This window comes from Pyricularia oryzae, chromosome 2, assembly GCF_000002495.2.
Source record: "Pyricularia oryzae 70-15 chromosome 2, whole genome shotgun sequence".
NCBI lineage: Eukaryota > Fungi > Ascomycota > Sordariomycetes > Magnaporthales > Pyriculariaceae > Pyricularia > Pyricularia oryzae.
In genome coordinates, this window is record NC_017850.1 from 2,625,235 (window position 1) to 2,651,097 (window position 25,863).

Here is a 25,863-nt window from a genome sequence, read left to right on the forward strand (position 1 = left end):
CTGGGCGATCGAATTTCCGGCATGTCATCATTCCAAATTCTACACCACGCCTTAGCACGTGATTAACGCGTGATTCTGACAGTTTGTATGTGCTGTGCTGCGTGCGTACCGTACTCTCGATGAATCTGTCCTAGAAAATTTTGGTCAAAATAATCACGTGAGACCAAAGCTACTGTATACCAAAATTTCCCAAGCTCAGGATCCACCTAAAAACAGCATGTGAGTGCTCCAGCATGCATCGCTTCAAGCAATAGCATACATTCTTGGGTTTAAACCCAATTCAGCAAAAATCGAGTGTCAAGAATGACATGACTTAAAAACAAACCATACAGCCGCCATGCTACGCACTGCCCAGCGCAGCATCAGCCGCTGGTCAAATTCAGCATGGCATCTACCATGTGCCTTCTCCGTGGCCCGACGGGGGCTAGCCACGACGCAACCCCGGCAGGGCGCCATACACAGGCTCGTGTTTGCCGCCGTAAATGAGATCCAGGAGGACATGGCCTCTGGCAAGAGAAAGTGGGAAGTGGTCCGCTCCCCGGAGATCGTTAGCTTGGCTAGAGACCATCCCATGGTGGGAAAGAGGCTCAAGGATTTTAATATGGCATCCGTCAAGCAAAATTCTGAATGGAGGCATACCGATGCATATCGTGGCCTTATGGAACTCCTCAACCAACGCTTCAGGCTGTTGGGTCCGGAAGATGTCAAGGAAGATCAGCTGACGGAAGAGAGTCCCTTGGTGGACGAGAACCCTTCCTCGGCTAAATGTGACGAGAGTTCTGCTACCGAGACTGAACTCAAAGATACAAGCGAACATGATAGCTCAGATCCAGCTACGGCGGTTGAAAACATAGAACAAGACGGTACACCGACCAATGAAGCTGTGGCTGCCGAGGAACCACTTGACACTACACCGCCAAACAACAAGCACGATCCTGACAGTGAATTAATGAGAGTCTTTACAGAAAGTCGCGGTCCAGGACATCCTCGCAAAGATCCAGAGGGAGATAAGGCAACAGTGACAGACGAAAGGTTATCTGGTGCGAAGTTGATGAAACCTGATCTAGGCGAGACAACCGCTAAAAATGTTGATATCGAGCAAGTGGAGGCAGTACAACCTTCGCCCGAGGAAACAAGGGTGAAGCTCGAAGAGACATACGAAAATGCGCTCTACTTGATTTCTCTTTTACCCACCAACAGCGGTGCGAAGAGAGGGTTCCTCCACGGTAATCAAAACGATGCTAGCCCTAACGAAGTCCATCGGCGAAGGGACATGTTGAACCGGATCGGCATGAGGGAAATCACGAAACTGCGTGGTCGAGCCGGCCTAAGCGAAGGAGGAACCCTGGACCTCAACTCGCCAGGGCACAGGATGCGTTACATACACATTGCAGGCACAAAAGGAAAAGGCTCCGTGGCACACTACATCACTTCGATCCTCACCTCGCCTGTTGGTCTCGGCGCTGGCAAGATAGGCACTTACACAAGCCCTCATATCAACACGGTTCGTGAACGCATAAAGATTGACGGCGAAATGCTGTCCGAGGAGGAATTCACCAAACATTTCTTCCGGTTCTGGCGCGTTCTCCGCAGGAACGAGTCAAGGGAGCAAGATCTACCCAAAGATCTGTTTATACCCAACACATGGATGAAGGGGTATGACGAGAAACTGCATGGACCTCGAAGAAAGATAGCCGTGCGAAGCGCGCCCTTGAAGAACCTTTACGCCCAAGAAGAAGTCATGGCGGCAACCCGAATGCCTTTTCTCTTCAACTTCATGACCCTACTCGCCATGCGTGTGTTCCGGACCATGCGCGTCAAAACTGCCGTGGTTGAATGTGGCATAGGGGCTGAATACGACACAACCAACATACTCATTCCTCCATCTGATGTGTCCGTTGGTGTTGTCACGGCCATTGATTATGAGCACACGTCCATGCTGGGCAAATCCCTGCCCGAGATTGCGTGGCACAAAACCGGCGTCTTCAAGCCCGGAGCTTCGGCCGTTGTGGTGCGCCCGCCCATCTCTGCCGCCACGTATGACTTTATGAACGGGATGACGCAAGGCGCCTATGGTCTGCCTAAGCCGCCTCCATCACTGGCTGTCGACATGGAAGAGCGTGACGACTCGCCTGAGCATCGAGCCCAGGCAGAGGGAAATGCCGTCATGGGCCTCATCTGGGGCAGGGCCATCGACCGTGGCGTGAAGAAGTTGGTCGACGTGCCCTTCGACGTCGGAATTCCCGAGGTATCCGCACCTCCAGATGAGATCTATGTCGGTGGTCCTGTTGAAAAGCTCAACATGGCAGTCGCTTCACTCGCAGTGAGTGAGCATTTCCACCAAATACAATCCAGCCGCAACATAGCAGCCAAGATTATCCGCAGCAACCCCGAGACTTCTGCCCGGGACGAACCACCATCAGAAGTCAGCCCCTCTCACTATCAGGCCCGGATGAGGAGTTTGTCTCTCGCCCCATACCTCAGCCGTGGGCGCTGGCAGGCCATGATCAAACCCACCCACTTCTCCGCGATGGCATTCGCAAAGACCCTCCCGGGCCGCCGCGAGGTCTACCAATCCCCTCACGATTCGGACACCACCATCTACCTCGACGGCGCCCACACCGCAAACAGCCTCCGCGCCGTCGGCCAGTGGTTCCAGGACAAGTTCGCAGAAGCTGGGAACAAAAACAACAACAACGTCGAGCCCCTGGCGGCCATCGTCTTCGACCAGCGCGACCCTGACCGCGACCCGATCGCGCTGTTGTCGGCCCTCATCGAACCATTACGATCCAGCGGCGGTCTCTTCAACGAGCGCAACCTGGCCTTCATCGGTATAATCCGCCCTACATCAGGAAACAACGATGTCTTTGACAATCTGCAGCGGCACTTTGAGGCCGAGTACCCCTGGCTGCGCTTCAAGCACTTTGAGCACGTCGACCACGCCACCCTCAGGGCGGCTGCCAGGGCGCGCAAGTTCGTCAGCGGCGACAGCAAAGCCATCGAATGGTGGCCGCGGCCCGTGCATGTGCTCCTCACCGGCAGCTTCTCCCTCACGTCGCGGCCCGAGATGCGCGACTCCATCCCCGTCCTCTTTAACATGTCGTCCAAGCAGCAGCAGAAGGAGCTGGGCGGCGACGACGATCCGGCATCGCGCGTCGATGACGTGCTGGCGGGCCTGGTGCGTGATGCCAAGGAGCGGGATCGTGCGCATTTGACACGCAGGATGGCTTTGCACAGGCGCCGCAAGGCCATCATGAACCGAGAGTCACGGATTCAGGCACGCGGCAACTTTAGTTTTTGAGAGTGACAAGTTTTCGGAGTCGGTTCCGTGGGCCACCCGGTTCTGGTGCAGAGCGTGGCATATGTCGGGCCGGCCGTGACATATTGTGTGCAATATCACATGTATATTACCCAACATTTATAGAATTGTACTATCTGGTATCACATGGCACTGGGAACCTGCTGTCTTATCTAATATTGGTTTTATAGAATACAATACACTGTTATATACGGTTTCATATTACGTGCACTGTAAGAATGCACACGAGAGCTTCCTTCAAGGTGTAATTCAACAGACAGTAATGTTTGGCGAGTCACCAATATCGTATTGGAGAGGCATGTGTTCTAGTCAGACAGAACAGAGTGGTTTTCCATTAAGAGAAGCTTATAATCATGATGGAGGGGATCAATACAAACACCACGTCTTTGAGCGCGCTTGTTGTCGTAACGAGCTTTTGACAAGATCTGTCCGATTTCAGTTAGTTCTCTAGGTTTTCCAGGCCATAGAGCTTGAAGCTACAGTTGTCAGGGCTCAAACTTACAATATACAACACAGTGAGCTAGGTAGGTAGGTACCTATCACACAAATCTTGACGATGCTTACTGGCCTACCACTCATCGACCTCACCCGGCCGCGGCTTCTGCATGCGGACAACCTTGTCGCAGTTGAGTAGGCACAAGGGGTCAAATGCAGTCTTCATCTTGCGCATCAGGTCAACCGTGTTCTCGTCCAGCTCATGGGCGAGGTAGTCCCGTTTGACGAGGCCGATTCCGTGTTCGCCCTTGAATTGTTTTTTTTTTAGCGTCAGTAACAAAACGTTTCCATTGTATGGATGAAAACCAAAAGATATTCAGGTTAGAAAACTCACTGTTACGGTCCCCTCCATCTCGATCGCCCGTTTCACCATCCTGTGCTCAAAATCGACCGCATCCTTCCTCTGAGCATCAGAGTAGACCAGGATCGTGTGGAAGTTGCCGTCGCCCACATGGCCCACGATGGTCCCAAACAGCCCGCTCCGCTTCATGTCCGCCTTGGTCTCTTCGATGATGTCCGGAAGCCTCGAGATGGGGACGGCCACGTCGCTGGTCCAGACGTGCTCGCCCTCCTTCTTGACCGCCATGGTGCTCCAGAGCGCCTCCTTCCTTGCGCTCCAGAGCTCGTGCTGCTCGTCCTCGTTCTTGGCAAAGTCGAACGAAGTTGCGCTGTTGCCCTTGGCCAGCTTTTGCACAAGCGACACCTGCTCCTTCACACCGCCCTGCGTTCCGGCGAACTTGAAGAAGATGGTCGGGGCTTCCTTCCACGACCGAGTCGTCATGCCAGCATCGTTGATGCACTTCATCTGGGCGTCGTCCAGGAGCTCGACAGCAGCGACCTGGATGCCGGCACCAACCACGGCGGCCACGCAGTCGGCCGCAGCGCGAACAGAGGGGAAAGTGCTGACAGCCACCGACGTCGACGCGGGACGAACTGCGAGTTTGAGCGTCGCCTCAGTGACCAAACCCAGGGTGCCTTCTGAGCCGACAAACAGGCGTGTTAAGTCGTAGCCGGCGGAGCTCTTCCTGGGCCGCTGCCGCGTCTTGACTACTGTTCCATCGGCCAAGACAACCGTAAGCGAGATGACCCAATCCTTCATGGTGCCATAGCGGTACGCGTTCGTGCCACTGCATCCCGTGCCGATCATGCCGCCAATCATGGCGCCTGGGCCGGGATCAGGTGGGAAGAACAGCCCGTGCGACGAGAGAGCGTCGTTGAGCGCCTCCCACCCAAGCCCGGGCTGCACGACGGCATCAAGGTCCTTGTCGTTGATGGCCAGGACGCGGGCCATCTTGCCGAAATCGATAACGACGCCGCCGCGAGTGGGCGCAAAATGGCCCTCGAGCGATGTCCCACCACTGTAGCCCGTCACTGGGATGCGGCGCTCGTGCAGCGTCTTCATGATCTTGGAGACCTCGTCGGTGCTTCGTGGCCACACGACGCAGAATGGGCGGTCCTCGGGCCGGTGCGGGTGCGAGGACCATGTCGAGCCCGAGTGGCCATCCAGATCCGTGTCGCTGGTGCTGACGTTCTCATTGCCGACTATGGCGACCAGGTCCGCCCATGCGGCCTGCAGCTCTGAAGCCTTGACTTCCTTGAGAGGTTGTGTGGCGGAAAGCGGGAGGGTCGAGGCCGTGCTGGGGGGTTGTGGGACCTTAGTGCCCAAGTAATAGGCAGACGCGCCGATAAAGAGGAACACTGCAAGTAACGGACAAGGGCGAGGTTAGCTAGGACGGATGTGATTCAGAATAAGTGTGGTTTGCTGGCCTGACTACGGCCATCTGGGACGTACTGAAGGTCTGGGCAATAAACTTGGAGCCGGCCGACTCCTGGCGCTCCCTCTCGATACGCTCTCTATCAGCTTTTTCCCTGGCTAGACGCTGCTGGATGCTCTCCATCATCTGCCCTTTGAAGCTGTGGCTTTTTTGGTCGGTTGAAGAGTAGCGCACGCCGGGCGCGGTGGAAAGCGCGGCACTGCATCTTCGGGTTGCCGCCGATCGCCCCGGTGCTCCAAGATTGCTGAGGAGGGCCTTGGACCCCTTCGCACCCAGGTGCGACATAGGTTTTCAGTTCGTATGTTGTTTGCGCGAAGTATGTGCTAGGTTTTCGGGTTTAGTAGGTCGTAATCTATATTGACGTTTGCACTGCGAGGTATTTTGCAGGATGGCAGCAAGCTGAAGACCACAGTCCTTGAGGTCGGGGGAGCTCTGACGTTTTGTGCAATGCTTTCAGCGGCACAGCACTCTCTTTGACGTCGTCTGGCGCAGGCAAAAATTGCGCCAACCGTTAGGTTATTGCACCTTCCGCTGAAGTGAATATGACCCGTTTTCACAGTGGAGAATAGCTTGTTAGCAATAGCTTAGACCCAGATTTTCAGGGTGAAAATACTCTCACACTGCAGTGCTGACCCGTCTAAGCTGCAAGGTAAGCACCCCACTTTCAGTTCTCCACAAGAACGCGGAGTTCCCGAATTGAATTGGGATTTGGTTAGAGCCGACTTTCTCCTATTGACTGTGCAGTACTTGCAGCAGTAATGGAAGTAAACCTCAAGGTTCACCAACGTCGTCCATATACGACCTACTCACTTATAGGGATGACTTAGGAAGCAGACAACGTTTTCTAGCTCAGCAGTCACTTTTGGAACCCCCACCAGTAAAGATACAAACAAGGTCTACCTAACGTACCTAGATAGGTACTTATTTATTTACTTGTTTGCTTATATATATGCTTACATTTAATAAATAACTTAAGCATATGACGTTTGTTCAAATCGATTGATTTATATTGCTATAGAGTACATAGTGCGGATATTCTCTGTACAGACCCGATTAATTGCTTAATAGCTGAGTTGGCTGCTCGTTAAGCCTTCCTTGCTTACTTACATACCTATCACTCGTACGTGCGGTAAACATTTTGTTGGTCTGTGTGCTAACGCATTCTGGCCAAGCAGTCACATTCCTTTTCGGTCATCCCTCCCCTCTTCTTCGGTGCGTCTTCGGGAGATGCGGAATTGTTTGTTTGTGCAACTGTCGTCACCCGCCGGGCGAACGGATCGGCTACATCTTCGGCGAACTTGCCCCGGCTCTGTTCTAATCATTTGTATGCAAAGAAGCCGGCTCCACGATTGCTGGAAAAGTTCGCGAAGCACCAAGTGCGCGACAAGTGACTTCTGTGGGAAGCTAGCCGCAGCTAAGGTATACATACGGTTGGTGTTTCGATGAAATTTGGGCACAAGGTTGAGCTCGCCGGGAACCGGAGCGTTCGCATGTGTGGCACGCAGCTACCGGTAGCTTCCTTTATCCTTTCCTCCTGCCGATATACCATGTCTTCCTATGCATGATTCCATCCCTCCTATCCGTGCGGTCATTTCATCCTTCTCATATCTTTTTTTTTTTGCCTGCTGCTTCGCGCCGAGGAAAAGTAACCGTTCATCCTCTTGTGCCAGGGCATTGATCAGCGACAGGTCAAATTTTCTGACCCGCTAACTTGCAATGAAAATACCTAACAATAACAGATTGGCACGTGTTGTTAATTTTCAAGTAAAACCGTAACATGAAAATTACACATGTATTGCTAAACATTAAAATACTGAAAAGGATTTAGTCGGGAAGCCTGCAAATTCGTTATTTAATGGAGAAGGGCAAGAGAAAAAGAGAAGAAAAAAAAGATCCTCCCCCTCACTCACCTCAATCAATCAAGTGCAATCAATCATGAACAAAAGGGTACAAAAATGATGATCAGAGTGGGATTCGAACCCACGCCACTTGCGTGACTAGCATTGCCAATTGAGATCGTCAAGAACCGGTAATCCTAAGATATCCGGACGAGATATCAACCTGAAGCTAGCGCCTTAGACCGCTCGGCCATCTGACCTTGTGGATTGCTTGTAGGGTTTTTAATTATAAAGAGGAGCTGGCGTGTGGGAGGGTCGGCGCCTGGTGTGACCTACTGCCGTAGGGTCGTGCTGATGTGGGGTGGCGTGGTGCGGGGGGCCGTCTCGCGGGCCCGTGATTATATGGGTCTGTGGAGGCACCGGGAGGACCTTTGGCCGTTCCCTACCAAAGCCTTGCTGATTGGTCCGAGCAAGATGAGCATCAGTCTTCCATCTCGCGTTCACAGTTCGTTCACTGTGTTAACAACTGGTCCAGCGAAGAACTTGCATCTCGGCCCCGGCAGACAAAACGCTGCCGCGTCAGTGGGTGCTTGGCGTTGCCTTGTGTTCACCACGCTCAGACGAGGGTATGCGACGTGTTTGACCCAGTCCGTACCTAGCCATATGGAGTACGCGACGAGATGAGCTGGATCGGATGAGCAAACGGAAGATCGAGCGACGGGACCTTGAATGATCAGGAGACGGGATTGTCTGTCGCCAAGATATGTAGTCGCTCGCTCCCCTCCCGATGTTGGTGCAGTCGAATTGATGATCTGTTCGTATGTCAGAAAGTTGGATGGATGTGGTTTTGCAGGTTGATCAAGCTTTCATCCAGCGAAAAGCTACGCTGGTTTAGAATTATGGGCTTTGTATGGGCAGGTGCGAAGAGTAAAACGATGGTGCCAAAACAGGAATACACAACGAGACTCAGAAAACATTCAGCACTGGGCTTGCCTAGGTAGGCGACCTTGGCAAGGTAGCTAGGTTAGGTATATCGTAGCAGAAACAAATAAATATTATGTGTTGCCCAAAACAATACGAGATATCGGATAGCAATAGATATGGGACTTCACTCACAAATCTACCTACCTATGTGCTTCTAGGTAGGTGAGAAGTGTGTATTGAGCACAGGCTACTGGAAGAGACATAGGACAACCAAGAGAATGTTGGCAGGCAAATAGGAACAGGGGACGTACAGGACAATTTCTTTCATTGAAAAGAGCGCATGGTCATGTCTAAACTCTCTACGTCTTTCTGGGTATTGATACCTCGAAGCTGCACAATTGGCTTTTACTGCCTACATGGCGCAATTGGATGATGTTGCGGGTGATTTTATCTAGGTCGGGTTTTGAAGTGTGAAGTGGCCGAATAAATTCGAGTCAAACATTAGCCCAATTTGCTCAACTACATCCCCTCAAGCAAGGTAACAAACATCTTCAGAATGTTGGTCGCGCGCGCTTCCATAAGGCCAAATGCTCAATTGCGATGGACGCTCACGGCCAACATCCGCAGCAGGACTTTTTCCTCACGAGTCTCCCGAGGCCAAAGTTACAGCGTTTGTGCCCCCCCCCCCCCCCCCCCCCCAAAGCAATGCGTGTTTTCTAGTCGGTTGATTAGCTAGCTCTATGCAGTGCTGACTTCTAGAGCCAGGACGCGATTGACCTGCTCAACACGCTTCAAACTCCATTCAAGGTCTTTCAAGCCCGGGTCGCAGCCGGCGTCCGGCCCGATGCCAGCTTCATGACCGAGATGCGCTCCTGCCTGGCACGCATCGGCCACAGCCCACGTGACCTGGACCGCCTCAACATCGTGCACGTCGCCGGAACCAAGGGCAAGGGGACCGTCTGCGCGTACGTTGACTCCATCCTCAACCGATGGCGGGCGTCGCACGGCGTGCCGGGCAAGCTGGGGCTGCTAACCAGCCCGCACTTGATCTCCGTCCGGGAGCGCATCCGCATCAACTCGGAGCCGGTCAGCGAGGACTTGTTTGCCAAGTACTTTTTCGAGGTCTGGGATCGGCTGGAGCAGAATCCGCCCCAGGGATCTGTCGAGGGTGTGTCAAATGATGGGTCTGGTCGAAAAGATGACTGGCTGGATCACTGGTCCGGAGGAAGCTACGCCGGCAAGCCCATCTACGCGCGCTACCTTACCCTGATGAGCTGGCACCTCTTCCTGTCCGAGGGTGTCGACCTTGCTGTCTACGAGACTGGCATTGGCGGCGAGTACGACGCGACGAACGTCGTCGAGAGGCCGCTGGCGACGGCCATCACGACCCTCGGTATAGATCATGTGCATGCGCTCGGCGGGACGATTGGGGAGATTGCGTGGCACAAAGCTGGAATCATAAAGTCCGGCTCTATGAACTACACAGTGAGGCATGAGACGTTTCCGGAAGCCGAAGACGTGCTTAAGGAGAGGGCAGCGGAGAAAGGTGCCGAATTGGAGCTTCTGGAGATTGACCCGAGGCTCGATACAGTCAAGATAAACCCGGACAAGGAATTTCAGAGGAAGAATGCCACACTGGGAGTTGCGCTTGCCGAAGCCGCGCTATCCAAGCTTGACCCGAGTTTCACAGTCAAGAAAAGTCTTCCGCAAGAGTTTGTTGAAGGACTAGAGAAGGTTGTATGGCGCGGACGCTGCGAGGTCAAAGACGAAGACGATGTGAGGTGGCACATTGACGGTGCGCATACATTGGATAGTCTTAAGGTCGCGGGTGGATGGTTTGCCGACGAGGTCAAAACCAAGTATGTGCCATGGATGATAATATATGGATGGTTATGGCCTAGCTAACTTCTTCCCAGATCTGGTCCTCGAGCACTTGTATTCAATCAGCAAGGCCGCTCCGAGGCAACAGAATTCCTACAGGACTTTTGTTCCGCAACCAGGTCACCAGACGGCAAAGGGTTTGACCTGGTGGTCTTTTGCACAAATCGAACACATGCTGTCAAGGGCTTCAAGCGAGGTTTGTCATTGTTTTCTGCATAGTCTTAGAATTTTCCTCAAGATCTTCCTGACTGACGAGTCTCCGCTGGCAGAGTTTGTCAACCTCACCGTCGACGCCGCCGAGGTAGACAGCCTGAAGGTTCAGCACGCGTTCGCCAAGAAGTGGCTTGAGCTAGACCCCAATGCCGGCGAAGTCAAGATTGTTGCCAGTATAGAAGAGGCTATTCAAGCTGTGCGGCAGCTGGCAGCTGGAAAAGCTCCATCTGCTGCGGGCAAAGGCAATCACCAGCCTGATCAAGTCCAGGCCCTGGTAACTGGCAGCATACATCTGATAGGAGGTGCTTTGGAGATCTTGGAAGGAGACGCCAAGACTCTTTGAACAAAGCATGCTTCTCAAGAGGTTCTCAGACCGTAAGTGTTATTTCAGAGCGAGCGTCCTTTTTTTTTGTGCACTTTCAACACCAACGGTCTCTTTTACATGTTATGGTATTGAGTGTATGTTTTGAGGTTCTTCAGCTAGCGGGCCGTCTGCCTGCGATTTGAGCCTTCAGCCTTTGATACTACAACCGCTTCAAAAACTTCGGAGAGGCAGGGAAGTAGCCGTCCGTGTCGACTTTTCCTCGGAACCGAAGCTGTGCAGCCCCAGGAGCAGCTTGGCTTGCCCTAGAATAGCACTGCTGGCACTTGAACGCCATGAGGGAGCTCGGCACAGGACAATTTTCACCAATACGATACGGCTGTTCAAGAAAGCATCAACGCTATGTGAGAATGAGTTTTCACGCTGCCGACTGCCGACCAGCCAAGACAAGACTATCACCCGGCCAGCGGTTAAACATTATCATCAACATTGCAAAAGTGTCCGTATTACTGCAGGTGGTTTCCAGAGTTCGTCCATTGGACAGAAAAGTAACAGGCGCCAGTGCGGTGCCAGGGATTTCGGAGATGCAAGCTTAAATCTATTTCTGAACTTTCTATTATTTCCCGATGCGACTTGCAGGAGGGTGGGTGGGAACTATGGATGTCTGCCAAGGATGGAGGCTCTCTGGGCTGTAAAAAAAAAAAAAAAAAAAAAAAAAACCGGCATACGGCGTCCTTCGCACCAGAGCCAAAAAAGAACTTGGAGGGTATGGCAAAGCAAATGGATGGCAGCGGCGCAGAAGACGAGTCCAATCTTGGAATCATGGCAAGCGCACGCGCAGGTACCCGTCACTTGAGGCCTTGTAAGGGCAACCTGGACCTGTGTGTGTATGTGTGTGCGTGCATGTGTGATTGATTCGTGCAGTCGCAGAAACATGTACTTCCTTGCTCGGAACCAATGGGATGTCCATATTGAGCAACATAAACTCGTAATATTCCAGAATAGTATGATAATCGAACAAAAAGAGCACGCGTGATCAGATTATTCGCAGATATCAGCCCCCAAAATTGCCACGTTTTTAAAAGGCCGAGGCATTTCAACAGCGTCTATTCCAGTATTAAAAAAAAGGAAATTAAATGTCCCTTGTGTCGATCATGGCATAATGCCGCAACACTGGCCTCAACGGTCTGGCGCGGCGGCATTGCTAAAGATTTGCATACAGCGCTACGACATGTGGAAAAAAGCAAGCAGTCAAGGCGGTGCAACATTTAACGGCATGGCTCAAATGGAGAAACAAGAAAAGTAAAAACCAGATTTCCAGCTCGCGTCCATGGTTCTTGCTTCCAGCAATGTCAGCAGAGATTTACATTATGGAATAGGTTGGCCGGGATTATGATAAGTCGCGGGATGCACAAGAAAACCAAGAAGGGTGCCCGGATAGTTTGCCTTTTTCATGAATAGAATGGCACTTGATTGACGTGATAAAGCGGCCCGCAACGGCTTTACCCCAAGCGCCGAATTATGAGTAGTCCGCGGGCACCGATATGATTGGTGCGCGCTTGCATGAAGTGTGTGATGGGAAAAACTGGCGCTTGAGCTTTTTCGTCAACACCTTTCCCGCTGGTTGCGGTCCATCTTCTTCTGCAGATTCTGGATAGGCGAGCTTAGTGGGGACTAAAGTTTCCGCGCCCTCGCGTTATGATTCGCTCCCCTGCTAAACGTGATGGTCGCTTGATTCATTGCAGCCCACACACACCTGCAGGAACGACGTGTGCTCGATACAAAGAGAAAACAAAAAATCGAGGGGCCACCATACCAAGCAAAGTGGCAGATCTAAAAATAGACTAAAAATAGAAACAAGTGAAAAAGATGTGAGTGTACCAGCAGCAATGATGCGCCGCACAATTATCAACATAATCGCACATCATCATCATTACAGGCGGGGTGTGTAATTGCCCACCTGTATCGCCGCAAGGACGAATAACAGCATGGGATGATCATAAGAAAATAAAGGATGAAAAAAGCACAGACTAGGTAGGGTGTAATAGCTCGTGGATCGGATGTTGCACTTGTGTTGATCAAGCAAGTCCTTGGGAACATGAAATCGAAGTACGATACCACCTTGGCCGAGGGGAAAAAAAGGTATCCAGCGCACATACCAATTTCGGTACGACGTAGGTCCTTGATAGCGTCTCAGCAGTGCCACTCAAGCGCGCATCGGCATAAATATATTACTCGCATCAGGATGGACAAACCCAGCAAAGGAGGGTTGTCAAACACCATTTTTGGAGACAAAAAGTCTATCAAACACATAAAAATGGCCTCCCTGTATTGATATTTCCGTTGCTTCGCGACAAAAGACATGGATGAAAGAAAAGTTTCGTTTTCAACCTGACACCGCCCACCTGGCCACTATAAGCGCATGTAATATAGCAACCCCTTGGTAAGTTCAGTTTACTGCAAGGTTTTTTCTTTTCTTTTCTTGTTATCGCCCTGCTGCATCTATGGAGTAACCTTCAAGCCGTACCACGTACAACACGTGCCGGCCCCCACCACCACCTGCCGAGCAAACAGAAAATCCCAGCATGACGGTTAATTATGCGAGTGTTCGAATTTAGATTTTAACTCACATTGGTGGCGTGGTACTGTGGTGCCCTGCCAAGCGTCGCGTATGTTTTTGTTTCTTGATAAAACCAATGCTTTTTTTTTGTTAATATTAGATTTTATCATTTTGACTCTTGTCCCCACGCCATCGAGCATGCCTGTCTTGCCCGTTTTGTTTAGTGTTTACTGAAAAACTGTCAACGCATGAGTAGGACCCTCGTCAATGGAAACGCTCTCCAGACGCAGACCTCGACAGGCGGGTCAGTATGAAATGGGTGGATGGAGGGGGTTTTTTTTGTTGTATTTTATTACACGGTGTGATTCTTTCATTTTCTTCTGCCGATCATGGTTGGTTCAGGCTGGACCTTTACCCCTCGATCGCTGTGCCGTTTTGTTTGACTTGGGACTATGAACCTAGCCTATCCCCTGATGATGGGGACGAGATGCATTCTGCCTGCTACATGTTCGTCCAAAATCTTCCGCACCGCACTGCCCAAGATGTGACATGTTTTAAGCCCACAAACCTTCTGGGATGCGGATGTTTTGAACAGGGTGAAATATTCGCCTGAACAATCCACAGGCTTCTGGATGAAGAGGAAACCCGCTTCAGGCGATGTAGTAAATACTACCTACCCACCGAGTTAGTTTGCTAGTCTAGTCTAGGGGTAGGCGAGGCTGCGGCTGTCATTGCAAAAGCTTGCGCGGTGGAGCGAGTGCGGCCACGGAGACAAGATTATGGAGTAGCCCATCAGCCTGGCCACTGTCAGCACTACCCTACTTTAATTTACCCATGAATGAGTGACAAAGAAACATTCATCAAATTTGAGCAGCATCAATAAAGTGTACCTACGTCGTTTTCTCAAACGCAATGGCAGCCTTGGCGACCAGCTGGTATTGTGGCATTCAGCCGAAGATTTTTTGGCGCTCGCAGGACGACATGATATCATGAACGGATTTTTTTTTTGGCCGAAGCTTGTTTCAACCAATTGTGCCACAGTCTTTGTCTTCTCTGAACCCTAGGTTGATGGGTGACACAATCGAGGGGTTAATGAGGTCAGACATATCGGTTCGGACTGATGACCAAGGTCGGGCGGGGGTGCAACTGCCTGCGCCGTCTATTTGCATACTGGGTGGAGATGGGAGGTTTTGTCGAGACAGAATTAATGATCCGAGTGCGCCGTAAGACGGACCTTAAAAGCCTAGCTCCTATTATCCGCACGACCAAAGTGGCGGAAACTTAACTAGATGCAAAATCGGCAAGTCTAGAATGCCAGGTACCTACAAAAAAAAATAATCCAATAACCAGCCGGACTGTGCCATCCGAGCTGACCAAACGAAATTCGAACTGCCAACGCGCGCAGATGCCAAACTTTCGGGCTTTGAGGCATGGTCAGACGTGCATGTGGCCTTCCCTCGATCCAACGCGTTCCGAACTCGGAGAATTAGCATGATTTTTTGCATACCGGTTTATGGAATTGCGCGTATTTCACCATCTGAAATTGACACGAGAGAATACAACACAAAAGGTGATTGCGTGCCAAATTACCGAGAGAATTTTTTGTGGTTCTGTAACATTTGGCTCGGTAGGATAATCTTGGAAGAAAAAAAAAGTGCAAAAATTTCTGCTGTATTCTCGCAACGCGGTCGCCCATCCTATCGGCCACCCCCACGTGCTCACCGAAGCGAGATAATAGACTACTAGAGCGTGGGATTGAATGATGCGAAAGAAGGATTTCGAATGGGATGAGGCCAGCCAGACAGACCTGAATACCCCTGTCGATAGCTAGCTCCCATTGCATGTCAGATTTTTACGCCTTTCCATATCGGGAAATATTCATCAACTCCTGGGATTATCGATGCGCGGCGCGGTGTCGGGCGACTCGAACATTGCGAGAGAGTATGATTCTGGAGGGCCAATATGAGCCCCTGGTATGAGCCTCTGATACCGGGCTTGCCAGGCCAGATCACAAGGCTTTGGGAGTAGAGACGACAGAAGTTGCTAGCATCAGTATGGTCAACCCGATCAGGCTGTCACATTTAATCTCCGCTATTACACGTGGTACAGTTGCACTTACAAGCAAATACCTAAAATGTTAGCTGCAAGAGTAAGTATGTGGGACTCATTTGGGAACCAGGCTACTAATTACATGCAAAATACGGACATACGCAGTAAAAAGCGATCCCGACACCGCGTACCTTTTCTCAACTAGGAAATTTCATGGTAAATGTGAGACGATGCAAATGATTATAGTACCACGACGAAGTAATCGGCAAGTGGGTGGTCGATCACATTCAATACCACCATAATTATGGACAAAATGATAAACCCCAGGGCGGTCCGCATTGCCGAGGGGGCCATTTCTGTCGGCGCTGGTCCTGTACAGAAAACAACTAATTACCACGGATACCTAGCAAGTCATTTGCGCGTACGTAATTATCGGGGTGCCCTAGAGTTGCTTGCATTGACAGCGTCAACAGCCTCGCTGCTCATACCAGGGCACGACTGAGTCGCTCCCATGTGTCACATCAAACCGACCGGTGGCTGCGCAGAACCCAAGGGTGGCAAAGTTAAGAGCCTCATCCGATAATCCCAGTGGTCAGTTACCTCTTTTTGACACATCGATCGCGAACCTTAAGGGTCGCATGAATTGTCCGTCTGGTGAGGTGGATCGTGGAGTAGGGCGATGACATTGATCTACATAACCCTAAAGCTATTCGCGACACATACTGGCAGGGTTTGCCTCCCCCTGGCGCCAGTTTACTACCGGCTTTGGCAGTGAATTCCGTGGAGTATCACAGACCTAAAAAGAAGGTTAGATTCAGTGCCAATGGATACTAGACAAAAAAAAATGCGTGTCTTTGGTCGTTTGAAGATAGATGATGTGGTGGTCGGCGGATAAGCTGGATATGTTTCGACGAACAAGCAAGCCGCGAGCCACAGGCATTGCTGGACGGAATTCAGGAGGAGAGCCAGGTACTTAACTGTACGGCATAATGTATCGCAGGGCTGTGGTTGACTCGCGCGACTTTGCAAAGATCCAGTACCTCTTGGCAAAGGCTACAAGTCTACCTTTAAATGGCCAAATGGTAACACCAAGACTTGGAGGGTACCAACCGTCAAGGATTTTAACTTAGCTCAATCTATTAATTGTGGTGTTGCTAAAGAAAAAAATAAACTTGTTCGCTGTCAACCAGGACTTCCGATCCCTACAGAAAAAGAGAAAAAAGAAAAAAGAGATTAAAAAAAGAAAAATACAGACGTTTCTGCAGTCTTGCCGATCAACCAGACTAGCATAATGCGGCCCGACAGAGATCGGCAGCGAGTAAAAAGGACGCCAAAAAAGGGCAGAAATGTCGGCAGGGAAGGCCAATCAATTACTTTACAAGGTGCTTTTGATGGATTGACTGGATCGATCAATTCCCAATTCTCATCGACCAGCCCAACATTCATTGCACCCTGTCGCGCTTCCTAAGACGTGCAGACGTCGAAAGGTGGGGTAAAGATTGGCATTTGACACATCCCCGCCAGTCAGAGACACGTCAAAATTGGCCGTTTTAGGTTCTGTACATCCAATGCGATGCAAAAAAAAAAAAAAAAAAAAAAAAAAGAGTAAGAGCGCGGAACAAAGACGCCCTCATGACCAGTGACAGCCAAAACCGCATGGAGATCTATGTCCCAGAGTACTTTCATCGGAATTCGGATTTAGAGGGAAATCCCTATAGCCACAAGAAAAGCAGACTACCAAATTACAAGTAACGACCATGACAATTGAATGGAGCACGGCCAAACAAGGATTGCCTGGCATTGGTAAGCGCATTCATTTATGGCCTGGGATTTTTCGCCGGGTAATTCCAGAAAAAAAACTCTGGCCTGGTAATCGAAGGAACCTACGAATAGGTAATTACCTACCCAGGTAGGGTATACCATTGAAGAAAAAATACGACGAGGGCGTATCAGAGACACACCCGTTGATTCGGTTCTGGGCCACGGACGTTTGGAAGCGTGGCTTGCTTTTCAAGCTAGCCGAGCACCTACCTACTTGGTACATATTGTATTGGACAAGGTAGGGTGGATGTGAGTGGGTGCTGACAAGAGAGGTGTCGCGTCAATTTTTCAGGTGCCTTGGTCTGCAAAAAAAGCCTCCGTTCATGCCCACGACCGAGAAATGCAAACGTTTCCATGTCCAATGGTGACAGATCCCCATGAATTTATTCAATCACGCAGACTTGCGCGCCTAAACAGAGGCAAAAATTGAGAATTATTGATAAACTACGAAGACACAAGCGTCTCACTCGCTTGTTGACTTTTTGGGGTCGTCATGGTTCGCTAATCTTCTCTTTGTCAGACCCTCGCCTGGTAAGAAAATGTGCCAGTTTACCACCTTACCACCTCCCAGTGGACCCACTCGTATGCTCCCACGTCTTTTTTGTTCGGCTCCACAACCATCCGTTGGGGGCACATTACTCGCTGGCTACTCCTGCATGCTACTGGTCAGCTCATTGACCGATGGGGCCCTAGCCGGGGCTGCAGGTTCCCCTCCACTCCCTCCCCCCAGTTGGGTGCTGACCCTGCCCTCTTTCTGGACACCCCCGTTCTTTTCTTTCCTTTCTCTTCAAATTCCCACCACCCACCGGCCCGCCCTCTATATCATGGTCTCTGAACCCTCCATTCTTCTATTTTTGGATCAACCATTTCAGCCCCATTACCTTTTCTCTGCACTGATGCAGCAAGCAACGGCATTTTGACCCAAACTGGTTCAGATATCAACAAGCTACCTACCTGCTTGTGCCATCTTGCATCCCAAAAAAACCAACTGTCCCTGATCTTGGCATCGGTTGACTTTGTTTGACAAGGGCATAGTCGGGAGCTCCCCCGTACAAGAACCAACGGTGCTGCTCCCCTCATCTTCGACCAGGTCATCTACTACATATTTTTGCGTCTCATCCGCCACAGCACCACTCATTGCCAACCGTGAGCCTGGGCCCTGCGTTTCTATTTTGGACTCGACCACTCCAGCCTTAAAAGAGACCGTACCTTCCTTTCAAATACGCTTATTTTTACTGTCGCCGGTCGTCAAACAAGCCATAAGCATCAACGCTCACACACACGCCCTCGGCGACGCTCATTATCGCCGGCCAAGAGATTCAGTCACCGACCGTCTGCGCCTAGACGAGCGACTGGAGCCACAGCCATCTCCACCTGGAGACAGCTCACCAGCCTAGACAGGCATTTATTTTTTACACAGCGACCACATTCGCGAATAGTCTTCAAGATGGGTCGCAGGAAGATTGAAATTAAGGCGATAAAGGATGATAGAAATCGCTCTGTGTACGTACTGCCTTTGGGATACCGCAACCGCTTTTGCGTGCTTGTAGGGCTGGCTTAATGGCCTTTTGGAGTCGAAGACTAACATGCCCATGTTCCATTAACAGCACTTTTCTGAAGCGCAAGGGCGGTCTTTTCAAGAAGGCACACGAGCTTTCCGTCCTCTGCTCAGTAGACGTCGCCGTCTTTATCTTTGGTACAAACAAGAAGTTATACGAATACTCATCCGGTGACATGCGGGAGCTTATTACAAGATACACATACGTAAGTTCCGAGAGATCGTTCAACCGGCGGATAAAAGACACCGACTAACAAGTCTTACAGCACGGCGGCGCCACCGAACACAAGGGCCCTTCTGACTTCAACGGGGGCGATGACGATGATGAGGAGGAAGGCGATGGCACGCCTCCTCTCGACCAACCCATGGATGCGCACATGATGCCTCCCCATTTCCAGGGCCAAGGACCCTTCCCACCGCACGTCATGAGACATTATACACCTTCAGCCTCGCCTCCGATACCAAACGGAGTTCCATTTCCTCCACACGGACACGGCGTGCCTCGTGGCCACACACCGCAGCCCCAGATGCTTTCTAGGCCTGGCTCTAGGAACGATGCGCGACGAATGGGCCAGCCGATGGGTCCCCAAGGCAGCCCACAAGTAAACGGTTTTGGCTTTGGTCAACAGCAAAGCATGTATGGACCCCCGAACACTACCATGCCACCTCACATGCCGCCACAGATGGCTCCCGGGCCGCCGTTTCCCTACCCTCAGCATCCGCAACATCCACCGCACCCACCGCACCCACCTCACCCACCGCACCCGCAGCAACCGCACCAGCCTCAGATGCAACAACAGTTCATCGAAGACGGGAGGCGCGCCACCATGCCAGCAAACTTTGCTCCTCACCCACCGCCACCACACGGACCAATGGGCATGCAAAGACATTCCGTTTCTCCACCGCAGCAACATCCTCACCATGTTCCTCAGCTTCCTCCCCAGCAACCGCAGCAACACCCTCACTCGTCTCCGCCACAGCCTCAACACCACCAGATGCAGAGCCCGCCCCAGCCTATGGTCAAGTTTGAGTCGCCGCAGCAAATTGAGCCCCCGCAGCATCAGCACCAACAGCAACCAGAGCCGCAAGAGCCTCGTCCGGAGCAGCAGCAACAACAGCAGCAATCGCAGCAATCGCAGCAACCACAGGAGCCCCAGTCGGAGCCTGCACGCTCGCTCCCTCCGCCGCCACCTCCTTTGGAAGTTAAGACAGAACTTGCGCCGCCAGCCCAGCCCGGGCGGATTCCACAGCCCTCGCTACTGGATACTGCAGTAAAGAAGCTCCCGAGACAAAAGCAGCACAGTATTTTCACGCCCATCGACGAGAACAGGTCCATCCTCAGCCAAAATCTCGCAGCTTTCCACGCCGAGCCGAGCAAGAACAAATCCAGCCCTCCCGCTCATCACCGTTCATCGTCCGTGGATGAAAGTACAAGCAATGCTAGCGAGGCGTCACGCGGTAAAGACAAAGATATTGCTTCATCGCCCCCGCTGTTGAAGCGAGCCGATCCGCGCGCCTCCATATCATCTGTATCATCAGCCCCTGAGAGTGCGCCCGCACCACCCTCGCGCTCCAACAGTCTGCGGGCTGGTCCTCCACGACCTCGCCTCAAGGTGCAGATTCCAGACGAGCAGTCGGAGGATGGCAGCGGGAGCGCCACAGCCGAGTCTGCTTCATCGGCGCAAGGAGGTGCTTCAACAGACGCCACTTCGCAGTCGACACGTCAGAACGACTCGCACTCGTCCACCAACATGGTCCTGCCGCCACCATCACCATCAGCATCTGCCCTGCTTTCCGCTGGCGCAACGGGCCCGCCCAACCCATTTGCACCCAAGCGCCCACCCCAACACCCGGCTCCTGGTTTGAACATCGACACGCCTGTGTCTGCGTTGCCATCCCGATTCCTCAACAATGAGTTTCTGCCCAGTCCTTCCAGCTTCTACCCTGACTGGAACTTCCGCGGTGGTGACAACAACACGCTGCCCAGCCCGCTCAACTTTGCTACTCCTGTTGTCGGCACAGGACCTAGTTTCTTGAGGGACGAAAATCCAGGCGCTAGTCTCAAGAGGAAGAGCCCTGACAACTTGAGCATACACGGGCCAATCTCAGACAATCCTCTTGAGGCTGGGAATGAGCCAAAACGGGTCAAAGTAGACTCTTGAATTTAAGTCTGCTCTTTGCTTTCATGATTCTTTCTTCTTTTCTCCCTTCAATGTCCATATTCATAAACTATTTCCCCTCTCCTCTGTTCAAAACGAAGGCCCGGTACGCATAGAAGCGATGTCAACACTTGAGCCTTATCAGGGGCGGCCTTTGTTCTCGTACATATACCACCTTCACGCTTTGGTTCTTTTCAGCTTCTTTTCCTCTATTCTTCCTCTTATTGTTTTCGCTGCTTGTTTGAAAACTATCATTAGTGGCGTTGGATGACTCGAAACATTCGTTGGTTTTACTTCTCGGGAGTTGGGGTGTGAATCAACGATAACATAAACGGTTTTACCGTCTTTCCTCCGTCTTGTCTTTGATTTTCAGCACGACCGTTCTTTTTTTTTTTTTTTTTTCTCTCGCAAGGGAAATAAGCAAATGCATTGCAAGGGGAAACCGGTTCAGGATACCATTGGACGTTTGAGCCTGGGTGGGTTGGTTCTTTGTTGTTTTGGGATTTCTCTACTTCCTATTAATCTAGAGGTTTGGTGTGGAATTTGTCTTTCAAAAGATCTTATCAATTTTATTCGCAATGTTAAAGTTTAGTGTTGTCCCATGGCAATTTGCAAGACTGCTTCCTGTGTGACATGTATGTATTCGGCGGCAGCATGGATAGATGCCGTCAACTACCACCTGTCATATGTGTGGTACTAGGTATGTGATCTGTTCACCGTCTTTCTTGATCTTTGTTTCTTGTGTTGTCCTTTTCTTTTTCTTGGTGGGATTTTTTTCTTTCTCCATGCCCTGCATCCTCTGGCGCATCTGAGACGTGGTCATGAATCGAATCTGATCTGCAACCAGCAGCCCCTTGACACAACACGGTTTGTCATCTACCTTGAGTGCCTCAGTCAGGTCGACACTAATTCACCCTCGCCACGAGGCGCGTCCCCACTCCCCGTCCCGTTTGGCCTGGATACCTTGAGCATCGGGTATACGGGTGGTTTGGGGCAGTTCCGAGCTAGCGGTCGTTCACCGACAGGCTCCTCGTCTCAGATAACCGCATCATTAGCAACCATGCTCGACACGCGTGGCCCCGCGCTGGTGCGCTAAGGCCTTTCCAAAGCCAGAAGAATGCTATTCTGAAAGCCATTACCCGCAACCAGCCCAATGACACAGTCCAACTCCGGAGCAGGAATCTACTCACTTTCCGAACCCCGTCCTCAGGTGGCTACGAACATTAGCAGCGACGGCGATTCGCTCAGGACGTACATCATGATGCGACAACTAGCTCAGCTTCCTGACGAGAGCAGCAAAGAACGAAGCTGGTGGCGAGGGGAATGCTGTGCAGGATTGCTATTGAGTCGGCTCACGGCGGTTCGCGCGCAAGGCGCAGGGTGTCAAGGGGATAGGGATTGGACCACACTGGTAGCTGGCGAGATGCCGGTGTCAGGAGGCCTGTCGATGTGCCGGGTGGTTTTCAACTCTTACGAATTGCCGGCCTCCTCAGAACATAGTTGAGTGTATGTCGAGAAAGGCAAAATCGAATATTCTCTTGCTTGTGCTTGCGCTTAGATACGAAGTTGCAATGATACGGCCATACAGCCCTTTGATCACCAGTCATATTTCGCCTCATTCTAGATTTATGTTCTTGGAGGACAACCAGAGCCATTTGTACCTTTGGTTTTCGGACTTGGCCTCGTGAGCCAGCCAGCCCGCGTAGAGAGACGGTGCAACGATTCCTTCGAGGAGAAGAGCGTAGATTTACTGTATTTTCATGATCATCATAAGACTGCCGTGTCAATCAATACCAATGCCTCAAATCATCGTAAAGCGCCCATATACTCTGCTGAGACAATGCCGCTTAACCCTCAGCTTCCATCTCATAACTGTTACTCTTATGCTTTGGCTGGAACTTGAAGCCCTCATGTGCCGGACCGAGGAACATTTCGCTGTACAAGGGCGACCCCCATTGAATGTCAGTAACGTATACAAGCGCTGTCGTCTATAGCCTCCCTGCAGACTCGTGGCAATATCACAGCAAACAAGAAACATACCTGATCTTGATCCAATCTCGATAGTTGTCGCTCGCCATCAGCGTCTCCAGATCATCCCTTCCGCGGTACGCGGGTGGCCGGTCGTTGATTGCCGGCGGCAGCCGCTCGAGCAAGCCGATGGGAACGTAGCGGTAAGCAAAGGACAGGTACTCGAGCAGGAAGCGTCGCGTGGTGCCGATGCCCATTTCGTCGGCGCCCCACGCCTCCATACCGTACCTGCAGAAACGCTCGATATAGCCTAACCGCTCCGTCGAGGATTTGTCCAGGTACTGGCCCGCCGCGATCTCCTCAAACACCCAGGGCTTGATAAGAGCCCCGCGTCCGATCATGACTGTGTCGACGTGGGACTCATCGATGGCCTTGTAGTAGTCGGCGTGGCTGTAACAGTCGCCATTGCCGAGGAAGAAGACCTCTGACGACGGGGCCAGCGTGCTCGCGTCCGGCTCCCGCACCGTGTCAGTCAGCTCGTCCCTCTTGTCGCGGTAGCTCTGGATCAGCGCCGCGCACTCAGCGATGTAGCCCCAGTCCGCCGGCTTCTTGTAGCGCTGCTGCCGCGTCCGCCCGTGCAACGTGATGGCGGCGCATCCCGGCGCCCCCAGCTGATTCCTGAAATCCGGGCTGCCGAACACTGCGCGCTCGATGTTCTTCTTGGCCAGCGGGTGGTTCTCTTTGACGCCTATGCGCAGCTTGCAGGTGATGGGCACCTCGCCTGAGACGGCGTTCATGCCGCGGATGATGCGCTCGATCTTGTTGTGCTGCTCAAGAAGGGCTGATCCGGCTCCAGCCTTGTAGATCATGTCAATCGGGCAGCCGCAGTTGAGGTCGATCAGCCTGAGGTGGGGGAGGAAGGTTGTGAGGCACTCGGCGGCCTTGATGGCAAGAGGGTGAGAAGATGCCGAGATTTGCGCACCGAACCGTAGGTCCCTACTGTTGTCATAGACCTTGACAATCGGGCTGTTCGAGGCTAGTGTCTCTGGAGACAAGGTTGGTGGCCGTGTTTCCGACTCGTGAGCTTTCATGAGCGCCCACTCCGACTGCTGGCCCTGCACGATGGGCTTCGCCATGGCCATCTCCGAATATGTCCCCTGGGCACCGAGGTCAACGCATAGTCGTCGAAAGGGAAGGTTTCCCTGGGTCGTCAGCGGCGCCAGCACAGGCGTCTCGCGCCCGAAATAGAGCCGGCGCTTCTCTGATGGCTTGAACGGCGGCTCGACAAAAGTGGCGCGAAGCTCACCAAGCTCCTCCTCCCGCTTCTTCTCGTCGACTCGTGCATTGTGTAGTTGCTTGACCAGATTCGTATACTGATCCATCCACTTGCTATACTCGACCGACCGGCTGAGATCGACCTTGCTGCGCCCCATACGGTGCTTGTCCACGCTGGCAACCGTGTTCACCACCCCGTACGGCCCGTCTTCACTCGCCTCACCTTCGGGCTTCTTGCTGCGTGTGAGATCCCTGAGCAGTACCAGCTCCTTCCTGCCATCCTCGCGCTCAACCTCCTCCATGTGGCTCCTAACAAACAAACACTTCCAGCCGGCGTTGCACCAGCCGTGCACCTCGAAGATAGGGCACTTGCCACCAAAGGTCTCGAGATCCGGCCGGCGGCCCTCGGCGAGGTACTTACGAAGGTCGTGCGACAGGTTGCAGCGGTCGCCGAAGCTGCAGTGCTTGGGGGAAAACTCATCCGAGAGCATGCGGCTGTTGCACAGACGGATTGAGTCTGCAGAACGGCCAAAATCGCGGGCTTGGTTCTGGCCCTTTTTGCCCTTGCGGGCGACCTTTCCTGAAGGCTCAGACGCGGTGCGGCCCTCGGCGGCGTCGTCGTCTGGGCCTTCATCACGTGCATCGCGGCCATTGTTGTGTATGACCTCGACCAGATATCTGAAATGTAATGCAAATGTTTAGTAAAGGTCCTCCCAGGCTTGTTGGTCATATTAAGAAAATATATTCCACACTAAACTCACTCAGCCTTGATGGGTGCTTGGCCTTTGACACGGTTGTCCGGTTTAATCTCGGAAGCGGCTGGGGTAATGTGTTCCTGGCCATTGGCGGCATCCCCCTTCACAGCCGAATCCCTTGCGTTTTCGCCGCCGTCTTCATCAAGCCTCACACGCTTAGCTGCAGGCTCACCATTTTCAGCTTCAATCAATCGCTTCTCAGCGGTCGAGGCCAGCTCTGGTGGATGAGGGATTGGGGTTGTTGCGTTAGGGTCCATTGCAGCAAACAGGCCCGAGATTGTGAAAAGAAACAAATGGGTGTGTACGAGGGTGCAAGTATGTGTCAATCGTGCAGAATTCCCGATTCAGATATTTGACGCGGTTTGCCGTTCAAAAAACCGCGTTGCATTGAAAACAAGGTTTTTTTTTTCTCCTTGTTTTCTTTGGTGCCGTAAAAATCGCACCCATGGGCGGCGGGCTAGAAAAAAAAAAAAAAAAAAAAAAGCACCGAGTCAAAATCGGAGGGAGCGCCGGTCCGGTGCCCCACTATACCCCGTCATCGTGCAGAGGGCATGCAGTTGAACGGGCTTTAATTCCGGGGAGCGGCTTCCGGGAGGAGCGAGTATTCAACGGGGGTACAGCATTGTTTACTAACCCAAGGCAGTTTGAACGGGTGCCCTGTCTTCACATTCAATGCATAGACGGCCGGGCTTGCCTGATCTCAACGGCTACACCATGTTGCTTATGATCGGGAGCAGTCCCGGACAAGACTACGAACAGGTAGTTGGATCGAAAAAAAAACAATGCCACTATACTAAAACTAGAACTAGGTTACCTTGGTATACGGTAGAGAAGGTGGTGGTGGCACTTCGCAGGATTTCGAACCAATAGTCTTTTTCCCCCCGAACCAGGGTTGACTAACATCCATGACTTGCTCCCTGGTGAAACGCAAGCTGAAAAATCGGTGCGTTG

At 52.0% G+C, this 25,863-nt stretch overlaps 7 protein-coding genes and 1 non-coding gene across 8 annotated transcripts; 4 read left to right on the top strand and 4 right to left on the bottom strand.

Moving 5' to 3' along the window:
* The first annotated feature begins 232 nt into the window (after window positions 1–232).
* Window positions 233–3,513, top strand: MGG_01201 (folylpolyglutamate synthase). Its single transcript, XM_003714043.1, has one exon. The coding sequence runs from the start codon at window positions 338–340 to the stop codon at window positions 3,299–3,301; it is 2,964 nt and encodes a 987-aa protein (XP_003714091.1). The 5' UTR covers window positions 233–337; the 3' UTR covers window positions 3,302–3,513.
* MGG_01202 (D-lactate dehydrogenase) lies at window positions 3,412–6,160 on the bottom strand. Its single transcript, XM_003714044.1, has 4 exons — window positions 5,607–6,160; window positions 4,149–5,512; window positions 3,822–4,061; window positions 3,412–3,744 (listed from the first exon to the last, which is right to left on the bottom strand). The coding sequence occupies exons 1-3, from the start codon at window positions 5,872–5,874 to the stop codon at window positions 3,888–3,890; spliced, it is 1,806 nt and encodes a 601-aa protein (XP_003714092.1). The 5' UTR covers window positions 5,875–6,160; the 3' UTR covers window positions 3,412–3,744; window positions 3,822–3,887.
* Window positions 6,161–6,742: 582 nt separating this feature from the next.
* On the bottom strand, window positions 6,743–7,138 carry MGG_15639 (uncharacterized protein; the record flags this gene model as incomplete). Its single annotated transcript, XM_003714045.1, has 2 exons — window positions 6,743–6,898; window positions 7,019–7,138. The coding sequence occupies 2 exons, from the start codon at window positions 7,136–7,138 to the stop codon at window positions 6,743–6,745; spliced, it is 276 nt and encodes a 91-aa protein (XP_003714093.1).
* Window positions 7,139–7,548: 410 nt separating this feature from the next.
* Window positions 7,549–7,687, bottom strand: MGG_20016. Its single transcript has one exon. It is a non-coding gene; the product is annotated as a tRNA-Leu (tRNA).
* Window positions 7,688–8,699: 1,012 nt separating this feature from the next.
* On the top strand, window positions 8,700–11,829 carry MGG_11267 (tetrahydrofolylpolyglutamate synthase). The gene is made up of 5 exons (XM_003714046.1): window positions 8,700–9,021; window positions 9,117–10,210; window positions 10,268–10,428; window positions 10,502–10,820; window positions 10,926–11,829. The coding sequence occupies exons 1-4, from the start codon at window positions 8,908–8,910 to the stop codon at window positions 10,786–10,788; spliced, it is 1,656 nt and encodes a 551-aa protein (XP_003714094.1). The 5' UTR covers window positions 8,700–8,907; the 3' UTR covers window positions 10,789–10,820; window positions 10,926–11,829.
* A 3,460-nt stretch (window positions 11,830–15,289) lies between these two features.
* On the top strand, window positions 15,290–16,210 carry MGG_15640 (uncharacterized protein; the record flags this gene model as incomplete). Its single annotated transcript, XM_003714047.1, has 6 exons — window positions 15,290–15,300; window positions 15,437–15,476; window positions 15,623–15,645; window positions 15,704–15,797; window positions 15,850–15,967; window positions 16,083–16,210. 6 exons carry the CDS (start codon window positions 15,290–15,292, stop codon window positions 16,208–16,210), a joined length of 414 nt encoding a protein of 137 aa, XP_003714095.1.
* A 1,824-nt stretch (window positions 16,211–18,034) lies between these two features.
* Window positions 18,035–21,545, top strand: MGG_01204 (MADS-box MEF2 type transcription factor). Its single transcript, XM_003714048.1, has 3 exons — window positions 18,035–18,700; window positions 18,805–18,961; window positions 19,022–21,545. Exons 1-3 carry the CDS (start codon window positions 18,645–18,647, stop codon window positions 20,915–20,917), a joined length of 2,109 nt encoding a protein of 702 aa, XP_003714096.1. The 5' UTR covers window positions 18,035–18,644; the 3' UTR covers window positions 20,918–21,545.
* Window positions 21,546–22,482: 937 nt separating this feature from the next.
* Window positions 22,483–25,356, bottom strand: MGG_01205 (tRNA-dihydrouridine synthase 3). Its single transcript, XM_003714049.1, has 3 exons — window positions 24,919–25,356; window positions 22,955–24,835; window positions 22,483–22,849 (listed from the first exon to the last, which is right to left on the bottom strand). The coding sequence occupies exons 1-3, from the start codon at window positions 25,167–25,169 to the stop codon at window positions 22,762–22,764; spliced, it is 2,220 nt and encodes a 739-aa protein (XP_003714097.1). The 5' UTR covers window positions 25,170–25,356; the 3' UTR covers window positions 22,483–22,761.
* Between the last annotated feature and the right edge of the window lie 507 nt (window positions 25,357–25,863).